This window comes from Grampus griseus (assembly GCF_964374135.1).
Source record: "Grampus griseus genome assembly, chromosome: 13".
In the NCBI taxonomy this organism is placed as follows: domain Eukaryota; kingdom Metazoa; phylum Chordata; class Mammalia; order Artiodactyla; family Delphinidae; genus Grampus; species Grampus griseus.
Genome location: NC_139007.1, coordinates 78,712,364 through 78,726,175, shown reverse-complemented (window position 1 = coordinate 78,726,175; position 13,812 = coordinate 78,712,364). Strand labels below are relative to the sequence as shown.

At 39.7% G+C, this 13,812-nt stretch overlaps 1 protein-coding gene across 8 annotated transcripts in view; it reads right to left on the bottom strand.

Annotated features, from left to right (window-relative positions):
* The window catches only part of ARID1B (AT-rich interaction domain 1B), a 411,849-nt gene that overhangs the window by 27,912 nt on the left and 370,125 nt on the right, over positions 1 to 13,812 (bottom strand). For 5 of the 8 annotated variants that reach the window (XM_082668765.1, XM_082668758.1, XM_082668761.1 and 2 more), the window contains 3 exons: positions 13,016 to 13,161; positions 6,101 to 6,210; positions 5,229 to 5,387 (listed from right to left, as the gene is read on the bottom strand). In XM_082668765.1, coding sequence (XP_082524891.1) covers positions 5,229 to 5,387; positions 6,101 to 6,210; positions 13,016 to 13,161 — 415 coding nt within the window. The remainder of the gene's footprint in view (positions 1 to 5,228; positions 5,388 to 6,100; positions 6,211 to 13,015; positions 13,162 to 13,812) is intronic. The other 3 variants (XM_082668762.1, XM_082668764.1, XM_082668759.1) reach the window with 2 other exon arrangements.

The following is a 13,812-nucleotide window of genomic DNA, read 5'->3' as shown; positions in this document are numbered from 1 at the left end:
ATAAGCGTTGAATCCCAGAAGGCAAGATTCCAATGACACCTCGCGTCATTTTTAAAAACAAAAGGGTGCTAGCTCATTGAATGATCACAGTGAATTTAAAATTTCACACGTAATGTTATAGAGCCCTAAAAAACTACATGGTCTCCTACATTTCCTTGTCAAAATGTGGATGGCTGATGTGTGTCTTCATTAAAACTAAATCATATGGAGGAAGAGCAAACACGTGGTACTTGCTGAAAAATATAAGGTAGGTCACATGTCACAGGACCCAGTGGTGTGTGGGCTCTTTGTAAACCAATGACCAGCTGAAGCTCTGGCGTTCACTCGTAACAACCTGCTTTCCCGACTTAAGATTCCTTGAACTTCTCTGCCAAGGTTAAGGGGCTGTTTAGATAGTTTAATACATTTCTTAAGCAGCCACGTGTTAATCACAAAGACATGTGCTATTTCATACTCCCAGCATATCTATGGACACACGTTTACTTTCATGTGCCCATTTGGTTTATACTGATGCTCTAATTCTTGGTCTTTTATTTTTCTAACTATGTATTTGATTCTAAAATGTCAAAAGTTGCTGTTTCATAAAGAGCCCAACTGTATATTTTTCCTTTCTTTTACATCTCTGTATTTGTAACAATATTTGTGCACTTGTAATATCTGCCACTCCGGGATCATTGTGCAAAACTACTTGTAAAGTCTCGATAAAGATTTCCTTGGAATAATAATATACTTCATTTAGTCATGTTTATTTACTAGGTTGTCATTTGCAGTGAGTGTATAGCTCTTATTTTAGATGGAGTTTTTCTTAACTCTTTTTCACTATATTTAGCTCAAGATAATTTTAAGCCTACTGCTGAAATGGGGGCAGTGGTGGTGGTAGGGCCTGAGAAAGATGCTTGAGAATGAAACTAATCAAGCTGGTGAGTGGCAGAGGTCCCCCCAATTAACATGTAATTTTCCCAAGCTGTTCTGGCTAAAATTTTAAGCCTTCAGCTTTAGAATTATTGAAGCATAAAATCTTTACATAAAATATATAAAACTGGGTAATACAGTTGATATAAATAAAGAAAGTAGAGTGGTAGGATAAAAAAAATGTGATCTTTTAGAATTTGAAGCTGAAGCTAAAGAAAGTTACTTTAGATAAGAACTTAAGTATGTATACATGTTCCTATATATGTCTATAAACTCACGTACATACCAGATCATGGAACATACTCCATAACCAAATAAGCTTTTAAAATTTATTTACCATATTCTCACACCCAGGGAACATCTGACTCGGAAAAGAAACTGTTCTAACGCATTTTACACCGCGTTCTCATACTGGGAACGTTTCAGAAACTTCGTCATCATTAATGAGGTAGTTACGAACAGGAGGTTTCCAAATCATAGTTTTGAAACTTTGTCTTTATTGGGAGGTACACTGAAAACAATGGACCCAATCTTTTTTTTAAAAAATAAAAATTTGAAAGAAGAGCCAGAGGAAAAAACCATTATCACCTAAAATCAATTAAAACCACCACCATGAACCTCCCCCTTGCATTTCATCTGTGAAGAACTCAGAGGAAAAGTCTGAGATTCCATTTAAAAATAAGAGATATAAAATCAGTCGTTTCAGTTTACAGTCACTCTAGGTGCTCCGCCAACATCCCGAGTAAAAAGATCCAGCTGCTGTTCCCGGCCAGGTCCTCTCTAAACCCAAACCGTGGAAGGGCTCCAGGAGAAAGTTACTCGTGGCCCAAGCAATGAGACTGTGAAGTGTTTGTTCCTATCTATGAAAGGAGGGGATTCTCGTAACCTGAAACCGGCCTAAAGTAATGATTTACTTAGTTTTTGACTATCCGTATTTGAACTTTCCTTACCTTTCTTTGTTAAGTGAACTTAAGTTTAATTAACTTCTACATATCTCAATTTGTTCTCATAAAATTAGAAAACCTTAATGAAGATAACAGTTGTTAATAGAATTGTTTTACTTTTCATAGTTTTTAGATCTTCAAAAATGCATTCTATGGTGCCATTACGTAAACAAATGCATCTGTGTGAAAAGAAAGTGGTCAAGCCTCAGTTTTATGTCAGGTCCTAGAAGAGGCCTCCCCTGGTGCCGGCTCCCTGGTCTGAATCATCATCGCAAAAGCCTTATTTGTCCTTGGTGGTACCTGGCCTCACGGTGCACAGAGGCCTATGTTTCGCGTGGGATTAGCTGTCTGCCCTCCACTCTCCTGACTAGACTTTAAGTTCCACGAGGCAGGAACTGGGTTGATCTTGAATCACCAACAGTGACAGCAGACTGAAGGCACTCAGCACATTATTTGCTCTGAGTGGATACTCACATGAACAAGAAAGGTCTGAAAAGTCTAGCACCACCCAAGTAAGAATTAACAGCTGGTTAAAATATTCTATAAACAGGTTTTCGGTGAGTGAAGTGCTAAGTGAATGTGGACACAATCGAATAAGACTGAAAGCTGAGAAGGGATTGGTGGGCAAGTAACATCTCCATTCCCAGCTTCCTGGGCTGCACACTGGCCCATTCCCAAAGTTGGTATTTGGGTGCCCAAACAGAGAAAAAGGACATTAAGAGAAACAAAAGCCCTAGGAAATAAAGACTATACACTTTATCCCTGATCAGGCTCAAAACATACTTTTTTTGTTCAGAGACATTAATTATGATGTGACCTTTGAATAAACGTCATTTACACTCTACCCATCGAACAATGGGCAAGAAAACTAGCCCCGAAGAAAGCTGGTTAACTTTTTCAGGCCACTAGCACCACCTCATATTGCTCTGGTGTTGTAAAAATTGTATCCTACTGCATGAAACAGTCTTGGAGGCAAGAAAAAGAAATGGAGATAGCTGAAAAATTACAGCAAGACATTATTATGGTGCCACAAATGTTTTCCTTGCATATAACTTAATTAAGTCTATAAGTACACTTTTCCTCAAGTCTTTGAAGCAGATTTACATTTCAGCAGTCTTTACCATATGCCTGGTAATATGTGTATATGCATGTGTATGTGCAAATGTTTATTTTTATTTTAGAATGTTTTGTAACAAAACAGCGCTGGTCCATGGCACACTGTCAAAGCATAGAACATCTCTGTTATTTAGTCCATTTCAGGCCTGCTATTAGATAGGCTTTATTAGAAACACTGTTAGGAGCAATTTTAAGTACAAATTAAAGTTGTATCTCAGAAAGAGAAGTTAAATACTCTTCAATATATATCTGCAGTGATTTGATAGCAGAGATAAGTTTAGGTCCTGCATAACAATCTCCTTTAGTTCCTTTCTTGAATGAACATCTCATTAGAGGGTGGTACTGTTTTTTCAACACAGAGCAATCTCTAACACCTCCCACTACCTCAAACCACATCTTCTGCTGTTCCCTTGTTGTAAGACTGGAGCCAGAAGTTTGCTTGTAAATTCTTAAACAAAAAAATGGCTATGGTACAGGGAGAGATAATGTATGTAGAAATATTAATGAAATCAACAATTCAGTTTTCTTTTTTCTCATATTTAAGTAGAAAGGAGGGTTTTGATAATAGTTTCCTACAGGACTTATTGGATAGAGATAATGTGACTAGTAACTTAAAATAAATATCTCAATCATTCTTTATAATTCAGAAATCAGCAAGATGGAAATTTTAAACCTATAATATGGTCTATTAGTAGTCTTTAATAAGTTATTATTCTTAATTATTATCTTAAGGTTTTAAAGATATTTTCAACCTCTGAAATCTTCCCCTCTGAGCCAATAAACAAATGTTTTTGAAAAGTTATAGCTGGGGTTCTACCTGTTAACTTGAGAGTATCACTGATTCAAAAACACTTTTTCTATGATTAAAACAAAACACCAGAGTAGATCATGGGACCGCCCCCCCCCGCCCCCCAATGTTGGCTGCCTTCTGAGACTCAAAGCAAATAACACAAAGATATCAGAATTAAGGAGCTGCACTCTCTCTTCCATTAGTTCTGCTTAATCCATATTAGAAGCATTTTTCATTTCATCTCGGTTGTTGAAAAAGCGAAACATATGTCTACAAAGGAGGTAACAGCGAATATTGCCCTTTCTTCCTCTGAAAAGGAAAATGCTGGTTATACTAGAGCTCCACATGAATTTTACAAACATTTACTGGAACTACCAAGTCTTCAAACCTTCAGCTCTATCTGCTTAAACCAGCGAATGGATAATTAATAGCAGCCTCCTTTTGGGGTTTTGACTAGATTGCCAGATTCTGCAGTCAGGGTCTTCTTCCCTCCAACTTGCTTTTCCTGAGCTGTGCTCTTCAATACATTGTCTTGCAAAAATTAGCGCATTAATTAAGCCTGCTTGGCAAGTAATTGCATGTTAAGATTTTTTTTTTTTTTTAAAGATCTTTTGATTCCTTATATGAATGTAAAATAAAGGTTACGACAGTGCCATTCTTCTTCTTTTTTAATGGCACAGAATTAATTTCTTTAGTAGGAAAATAAAGGCCTAGCTCTACAGACAGAAGAATATTAAGGCTAAAAAAATTCCCTTATATGCACATTTCCATTTTTGTTTTTTAAAATATCGTATGAAATCAACACTTAATATCAAGATTATGAGCAGGCTTGTGCAGGATATAATTTTTCTATCTCAACTGATTCTAATGTAGGCACACATTAATCTAGGAGTAGCGTTCCAAATATTCACATGCACTAACATTTCTACAACTTTTCTGTTAATTTCTGACAGGCAGATTGAAACAAGGCCTGGCTGATGATATGCTAAACTGTGCCCAGAGTGTAATATTTATATTTTCAAGATAGGCAGTTTTGAAATAAGATGTTTCAGACACAATAGCCGATGAAAGATTTAGGCCAAAGGCCAAACTTATCATATACTCCATGGCTGCTATTAGTTCCCATGTAAATGGACAGTTAACTCATTTTAAAGATCTTCTATAAGCGCACAATGGATTAGACATTTAAACAAAGTCATTGCGTGAAGGAGTTTGGACCCAGTAACACAATCACATGCTTCGTATAGAGACGCTTCTTTACATCAGTGGTTTCATTACCAGCAATCAACTTATGTATGATGCATATAAACTTTACTCATTTTGTTACTACTACAAAGAAAACCCTTTCATGGATAAATTATGAAGAAAAAGTCTTATGAAACAAATAAATAAGCAAGCATTAAAATAGAATTAATTATCAAAAAACCCCAAAAAAACAAAAAAAACAAAAAACCAGAGCCACTTACAGGGCTTGATGGAGTCTTTGGCCAGCCTGGGCTGCTAATGCTATCACTTTCATCTCCATGAAATGAGGAGATGCTAGCAGAGCTGGGGGACATTGGGGAAGGGACTGGCAGGTTGCCGGGGGTTGGGGGCTGAGAAATACCCTGAGAGCTGTAGCTATCCTGTGGTAGAGGGATAAAAAAAAAAAAAAAAGACAAAGGTAGGGCAAACTTTATTTAAAATAACAAAAAGCACATCCAGTTTAACAGACTAATTTTTATATATAATAGAGATATATATATATAAAGACATGTACAAACAAACACACAAAACCACACACATATAAAAGTATTAAAACAACATTCTTAATTAGTATAACTTGGTAAGTTTGCTGGATGCTGGATAGGACCACTGAGCCACCATGCTTACTTCAAGCTTACATGGAATGCTAAGCATGGGTTACCCCTTATGAGAGAAAGAAAGGAAAAAAAAAAAAAAGCTGTTCACCTTATTTATCAAATAAGGTAGGAAAGCAAAATATTAAGTATGTTGTTGTTGCTAAGGCGGCCAAAACAGGAAGCTACAAACTGAAGGCAGAGAAAATGGCTTCAAGTACCAACCAGGCAAGATCCCTTCCTTCTCCCCACCCCCGAAGCATTTCTCTGGGTGGGTCCTGTCCCTCCACCCCTCTCCCCCAGCCACGAGTTAAATGCCGTAAGAACTAGTAACTTTCAGATCCACACCATGAGGGGGGCGGGGAAAGAAGACTGCAAACGTTTCGCACAAGATGGAGGCATGCGGAAGAGAAGAGACTAAATGAAAAAAAGTGAGGAGAGAGCCACACGGCAGCTGCAGCGAGCAGACCCCACACCGCGTGCAGAGGAGAGAGGAATACCTTCGACTTGCTCTCCGGCTGTGCGGTGCCTTCTTCTTTACCATCTGCTTTGAGAGGCAGGGGCAGTTTGGATTCACCAGGAGACATCATATCTGCAAGACCCATAGATGCTAATCGAAAACAGGAGAAAAGAGTTTGGGATTATACATGATGTGTCAGGCTGCGCTCCCGCTAACACAAGCTACTGAGTGATGGGGCACCCGAATTTCCCTCCAAGGAAGGAAAGAAGGAAGGAAAAAGCAACTGTAACTCAGAGAATACTCATTTCTGAAATCTAAGTAGCATGACGTTCTGGCAATCCTTTTTTATCTTAGGGGGAAAAAAAGCAATCATTTACTCAAGACCTAAGCCACTGAAAGTCAACTTTTATCAATATTATTTTTTCAAAATTATTACAGCTTTAATAGAGTAGGTGCGAGCAGAAATCTGCCCAATGTCTAAATTGCTCATGGGGGATTCAAATGCTGGATACGTCTATTTTCACGGGTTGACTAGAGGATTTACTGCTTTCTTAACTTCCTAAATTCACATAATCCATAGTTTGTAAAATCATTGACCACTTTATATTGTTTCATTTGAGAATCGCATCTATTACATATGGCATAGGCTACAATAACAGAAGGCGGTTGTAACAGATGACTTCAAAAACAATAATCAAAAGTAATTTTTGAAGGAGAGGATTTCTAATTATTTTGCAACGGGGCTGGTTTCCTTTCATTCTGGTGCAGTGCACACATGGATCAGTCCTCAGCCTCAGCTCAAATGCCCAGGTTAGACACCCACACCAGCTCAAGCCAACCCTACGGTCCCAGGCAAAACTCATTTCCCAGCTCCTGGCTCAGAAATTCAATCAAGTTCGTTTAGGCTTTAGAATGAAAGGTTCACCAAAGAACAACGGATTTACACGCATTTATTGCAAACACTACTAGATATTTTCAAGTCAAAAATACGGATGTAGATTTCCTTTTAAAGGAAGAACAAGGCTACAGTAGGGAATCAGTGCAGATATCCGGGGAATAACAGCTGAATTCCTCCAGAACCCCACTGTGCAAACCATCTGCACAGCACTGGGCTGTGAGTGTCACACCACACAGCTGTGTGAGGAGGCAGAGTGAGGAGAGGTGGAAGGAGAAAAGGGAGAGGGGAGAGAATCACGAGCCTTGGAAATGAGTGAAAAACCGAAAACATTCCCATTTCAAAATAAAATAAACCTTGAGGTTTTATGAACAGGACCCATTTTACATTCTGCAAATCAACGTGCTGGCCTAACCATGGCAGTGCACATGCAGCATAATGTGAAAAAAAAAAAAAAAAGCTTAAAAAAAAGGCTCCACAGATTGCCCACTACAAAATGATTATTGCACATATTCATGTATTACTATGTTTTAGAAAATAATTAGTTTTAATTACAGCAGTGAGAGAGTGAGCAGGGCTCTGGCGAATTAGCTGGCAAGCTTTGTGGTGCTAATTTGCTAATATCGTTAGCATCACTGCAGGTTGAGACCAGAGGTCCTGCCAAAAAAGCCTACCCAGGCACGTGCCTGTGAGTTTACATCAGCACACTCAATGATGCGCTCTGAAATGCCTGTATTTTCCATGGGCACATTGGCTTGTTTTTCAAAGCCCATTTGCAGCTCAGTCAGCCCTTGAAGTCATCACCACACACACAAATCATAATTGGGATGTTTTTCTTTTTCTTTTTTTTTTCCAAATTACTTTCAATACTTAGACTTTAAGAACTGGAACAAAAAGCTTTTTCAAGTGATGCAGCTGCAGAGAAAAATCTATTGGGATCAGCTAAAAATGCTGTTATTTTTGTGAACGTGTGAAACCTCAAAAAAGCAGCTGAGAGATATTACACCAAGAAGACAGCCTCGTGCAAAGTAGTGGATTGCTTTCGTGCAGTTTTACCCCTTGCGTCTAGCGAGATAGGAACCAGTAAATCTATACATTAAGAAACCCCCTTTGTAGAAGAAGAGATGGGGAAAGAAAGCAGGATGAGTATGGAAAGAGGGGCTTCTTTATGAAAGCCCACGTGTCCTTGCTAGGTATTCCCAGAGTGGGTTCAAAGGGACGACAGCCACACAATTTCAGAGAAACTGGCAAAGCCATGGACACACGGCTTAAATACTGCTCCTCCTAAGGTTGTAACAGACAGTTTGGTAGCATTTATAATAGATTATGCCTGAATATTATTTTTGAAAAATAGTAATTTCTTTCTAATTCCTTCTTCATGCATGAAATGTGTTAATGTACATAAAAGGCGGGTTTTTTAGCATAAAGAACTAGGCCAATATTGTATTATGATAATTAATGACAATTTACAGTGATTTAAAAATCACACTTAGATGAATATAAGCATGTATATTGGTTTGAAATTCCCCAAACTTCTTCATTTCCTATTATATATTTAAAAATGGGCATTCGTGGGATGCAAACATATTTCGAAAATTACATTGCTGGGACTTCCCTGGTGGTGCAGTGGTTAAGAATCCGCCTGCCAAAGCAGGGGACACGGGTTCGAGCCCTGGTCCGGGAAGATCCCACATGCTGTGGAGCAACTAAGCCCGTGCACCACAGCTACTGAGCCTGCGCTCTAGAGCCCGTGCACCACAGCTACTGAGCCTGCGCTCTAGAGCCCGTGCACCACAGCTACTGAGCCTGCACTCTAGGGCCCGTGCACTACAACTATGAGCCTGTGCACCACAACTACTGAAGCCCGCGCGCCTAGAGCCCGTGCTCGTGCTCCGCAACAAGAAGCCCGTGCACCGCGATGAAGAGTAGCCCCTGCTTGCTGCAACTAGAGAAAGCCCGCGCGCAGCAATGAAGACCCAACACAGCCAAAAATAAACAAACAAATAAAATTTAAAAAGTACAATGCTATATTATTTTGAGAGATAAATAAGTATAGAATATAGGGTAATAGCTTTACTTACGATGTAAGTTTTATTTTACTAAATGGATCATAAGGTCTTTCCTTACTGTGGCTTTTACTATTCCTTTTGTTAAAATGCTTATTTTTGACTTCTTACCAGAATTCTCAATGAATACTGCAAAGAGCCATATGCTTTCCAGGGCACTGTTACTCCAGGGGCACTATTTTTTTCTTCTTTCCCAGAAGAGAAAGACCACCAATATTATAAGGATTTGTTAAATTTGTTAAATCAAGTCACTGTTCTTCCTCCTCTTGACATCAGTAATCCAGCATGTAAAGTTCAGACATAAAAAGGGGCCGTAAAGAACTTTCTGGCTACAGAAAGTGCTGTGTGAGTACTGCAAATACATTTCAACTAGTAGCCTCTGGCTCTACCATTGGAATTTAAGAGCTAGAATGACTTCTTGGAGTAAGTTCGGGTCAAGGTCCTAAGGCAGTTATTCCACCTGGATTTAATATATTCAAAAAGAACATAAAGAACATATGGTGCAAGTAAAACGGGCCTTAAACATCCATTCCTACTCTCCCAGCTTCCTTTACTTAGTCTCCCTGCAAGGCTGCAAAATCATTCCCAGAAGATGGTAAAACAGGACCGGAAACACACAAACAGATCTTTTCTGTTCATGGTAACTAACATACCATACTCCGTAAAATATCTTATTCCTTGTTTTTGAAAACACAAAGGGTCTATCTACGTGTATACATTTGTAGATAGTCACGACTATTTTTATATGTGGCAAATATATAAAGAATACTCTTAACACATACAAAGGGTATGAGAAAAGCTCAGGAGAAACACTCGTCTCTGGCTGGATCAGCAAGGCCTTGAAATTTCCCTGTGCGGACCTACCTCCAAGGGGACAGTGCGTGGCCACAGTGCCATGCGGCTGCTCATTTACTATTTGTAAGTTATTCAGATGGAAATGCCCTATACTTTGTACAGTGACTCCTGGTGAGGCAAACTTAGAATCACAGACAGTAGATATGTTTTCTAGCATTTAGATTTCTTCTTGAAGGCGACAGTTTACATGCAGATAATTATATGACTAATGGATATTATAAAATGAAACATAACTAAGTACAATGTAACAACACAAGTATTATATAAGGGTATCTTTAACAAGGTTATACATAATTTATAGTTTTCCCCATAGTAATACATAATTCTCATCTTTTAGTCTAACTACATATTTTTAAAAAGCTTCTTTAGAGGGAAACAATCCCCACTGCTCACCATCCCACTTCTCCCCACATCTGAAGTGAAGAAAGAGGCGCCACCTTCACAGTCACACTGACTCCATTTAAATAATTACTTGCTCACTGAGGCTTGTAACAATTTGTCACTACACAGGAGGACTGTTTTTGGCCCTGCACACTGCCTACAGCACAACCGTCTGAACTCAGCAAAGGGGATGCTGGAATGCCGGCTGCACAAAGCTGCTAACTGAGGTTCATAAAACCCCACTGGCCATCATTTGTATTATCTGCACTTTCTCCAAAAGTGTCCTTTGTTGGAGAAAACGCTTTGCTGTTGTCACTGGGAATTTATCTCCATGAGCCCAAACCAAGTAATCTGAGGTGGTGATGATCCAAGCCATTTCTGGCCCATCTCTAGAAAAGTCAAGCGTATGCCTTCAGACCAAAACTCCTATCAGGAGCCACACTGTAACAGTCTGGGTTCCTTTGTCATTCCTGTTTCCCTCAGAGATTGTAACACAGTTATAGCAGATTCACATGTATCTATCAATAGAGACACAGTAAATGCTAAGTCATCAATATTCCTTGGAGATGCTGGATGATTACTTTCTATCAGGTAGCGTTTGACTTAATAAAGCTGGAATCAAATCACATAAATGGGTAGAGGAAAATTTGGTAAATTATTAAAAATTCAATACTTCAAAACGCACAATGCAATAAAAAAATATATATACTACTAGTAGCCCATACAAAAGACTGTGAGGATAGACGGCCCTTCACTGAACATTTCCTCTGTATGAACTAACAAATAGCTGAATTATCTGAATAATAATAATAAAAAGAAACCCTCTCTGTGAATGTCCATTAAACTGGTTATTCCTCAGGAATACATAAATCTTCTTAGGCAGGGTATCTATTTGTTGTTGGTTATTTTTTGTGGTTCTGGGGTCCAAAGGAAAAAAGGGAAAAATGAGTAGTGCTAATAGTGAGTGAAAATTTATTGTGTCGTTTCAATGCTCTGAAGTAATTTTATTTCAGCAAGTCAGACAAAACACATCATGTCATAACCCCAATACACCATTACCTCGGACAGTGCTGGGAAGGGAAGGGGAAGCTTCTAGCTAATAGTTCAAGCTTTTTATCTTTCATTTCAAATGTAAAAACATCCACCTCGGGGCTTCCCTGGTGGCGCAATGGTTGGGAGTCCATCTGCCAATGCAGGGGACGCCGGTCCGAGCCCTGGTCTGGGAGGATCCCACGTGCTGCAGAGCAACTAAGCCCGTGCGCCCCAGCTGCTGAGCCTGTATTCTAGAGCCCGCGAGCTACAACTGCTGAGCCCGTGAGCTACAACTGCTGGGCCCGTGTGCCACAACTGCTGAGGCCCGCGTGCCTGGAGCCCATGCTCCGCAACAGGGTTGGGATGGGGGGGACGCTGCAGTGAGAAGCCCGCGCACCGCAGCTGGGAGTGGCCCCTGCTCGTCGCAGCTGGAGAAGCCCGCCCGCAGCAACAAAGACCCAATGCAGCCAAAAATAAAATAAATAAATTTAAAACAACAAAAACGAAAACATCCACCTGCTGGGATGAACGCCTGTTTAACATCAGGAAGGGCTGTTGGATTTATTTATTTAAAAAGCTTCATTTTCACCAGTAGTATCTATTTTTTCCTCTTCCATAAACTTTTAAAGAGAAGTAATCAGGGAGTGGCACTATTAAATTAGACCCTAGAAACCAACAACCCTAGAAGCTCAGATGGGATGCAAGCCCAGCCTCTAGCTGACTGTCGTTCCTGACAAAGAAACAACAGCTCCTGGGGCGTCTTTCAAAGATGGAGAGGTCAGAAAGGCGGCGAAAGGCAGAGGAAATGAAAAAACGTAATAAGAGGGAGCCCAGCCTCTGACTCCACAGTGTTTTTCTAACACATCATAAAGCACTGCTGGACGCACAGCTGGCTATGCAAAGCTCTGTAGTGACTAAAGGAGGGAATCCTACCCCAAACGTCGGTGCCAGAAAAAGTTAACAGGTCAGGTGAGATACGGAGCAGCGCTCAGCATCACTAGATAGCGGGCTTGTAAAGGGTGGTTCGGGACCTTGGGGGCCTAAGAACGTGGAGCATTTGCCCAGTCTTAGACATTTTTGTTATTTCCACAAACTGACAGCATACTCTTACTCCACTAATCAGATGGCATTTGGTAAAAATGCAATTGTTGAGATCATAAAGTGTGCTGAAAAAGTTAAACATCATGAAAAATTTAAAACAATTCATTTAAAAATGTATAATTTCTCAAGAGCGACAGTAAACAACTACTTTCATGTGTAAATTTAAAGGTGAGTTCTCCTAAATGAAAAAAAAAAAACTATTTCAAACACCCCCTTGTCCTGCCCTTCAATCATTTCCTCTGAAATATGAATTTTAAATGTTTATCTCTACCACTATCAAATGGAGATAGACTTTGTCACGGAATCTTCCAATACTCCTAATAATGCCCAAAGACAAAAAGAGCTTAGTGTATATACTTTGCAAGCAATCTCCAATGACACTTGAAATATGTCCACGTATTACACAAACACAGAATGAATAAAAACAATTTACATAAAATGTAATGTAATCCTCAAGTCTTAACAGATGGAGCAAGTATCCAAGCAGCAGAGAAGTAGCATTTTCCCCTTTTCACCAAATGATCCGACTGCTCGAGTTGCTTTTACACGCTCAGTGGTACCAGCCTAAGAGGAGAAGAGGGAAGGGGGAGGACAGCCCTCAGAAGCACAGAGCCGCCAAGGTTACCTGTTGAGCTGTTCACCATATTGGGCGTCATGCTGTAGGGGGGCGCCTGGGTGTTCATCAGCCCAGAGCTGTTGCTCATGGGCTGGCTGTAGGGAGAGCTGGAAGCCATGAGTCCGCTCTGATTCACGCCGGGAAAGCCGCCTTGCCTATATGAAGAGAAAGCACACGCATACGTATCCTGACCACGCACAGTAGCAGCAGTTTACCCCGGCAGTCATTTCTCATAACGGCAGTCATTTATGCAAGGGGTTGCTCCCTTAAAGTAATTTATTTCCTGGACCAAGAGGCTGAACTCTACTGCTAAGTAATTATTTAATATACTATGTAAAAATTCCAAACAATGTAAGTTCCACAGATAATCATGTCTGGTGTTCCAGGTTATAATTTATATAGAGGACTATAAGCAGGAAAGGGGGAACTTGAAATAAGAACAGGAATTACAAAAGCAAGCAAAATTAATTTCTAACATTTAAAAAGATCTGACTCTTTGTTAACACTACTTAATATCCTCGCATCGAAAACCAAAAGTCGAGAAACAAAAAACGAATGGGCAGTGTGAAAATGTTGTTTAAAAACTTTTTTCTTTGACCTAACTTTTCTGATATAATGAATCCTGGAGAAAGCATTTCCAAAGCTCCCTTCAACATTCTGCGATTAGGTACTGTTAAAAACACATCAATTTCCCTATATTAAAATTACACAGTAAACATCAGACTTCCACTTCTTTTGCACGACGTCTCCTGAGACAGAAGGGAAGGGGAGCTTTTAGACTGGCTGTACGTGTCCCAGTAGGCTCC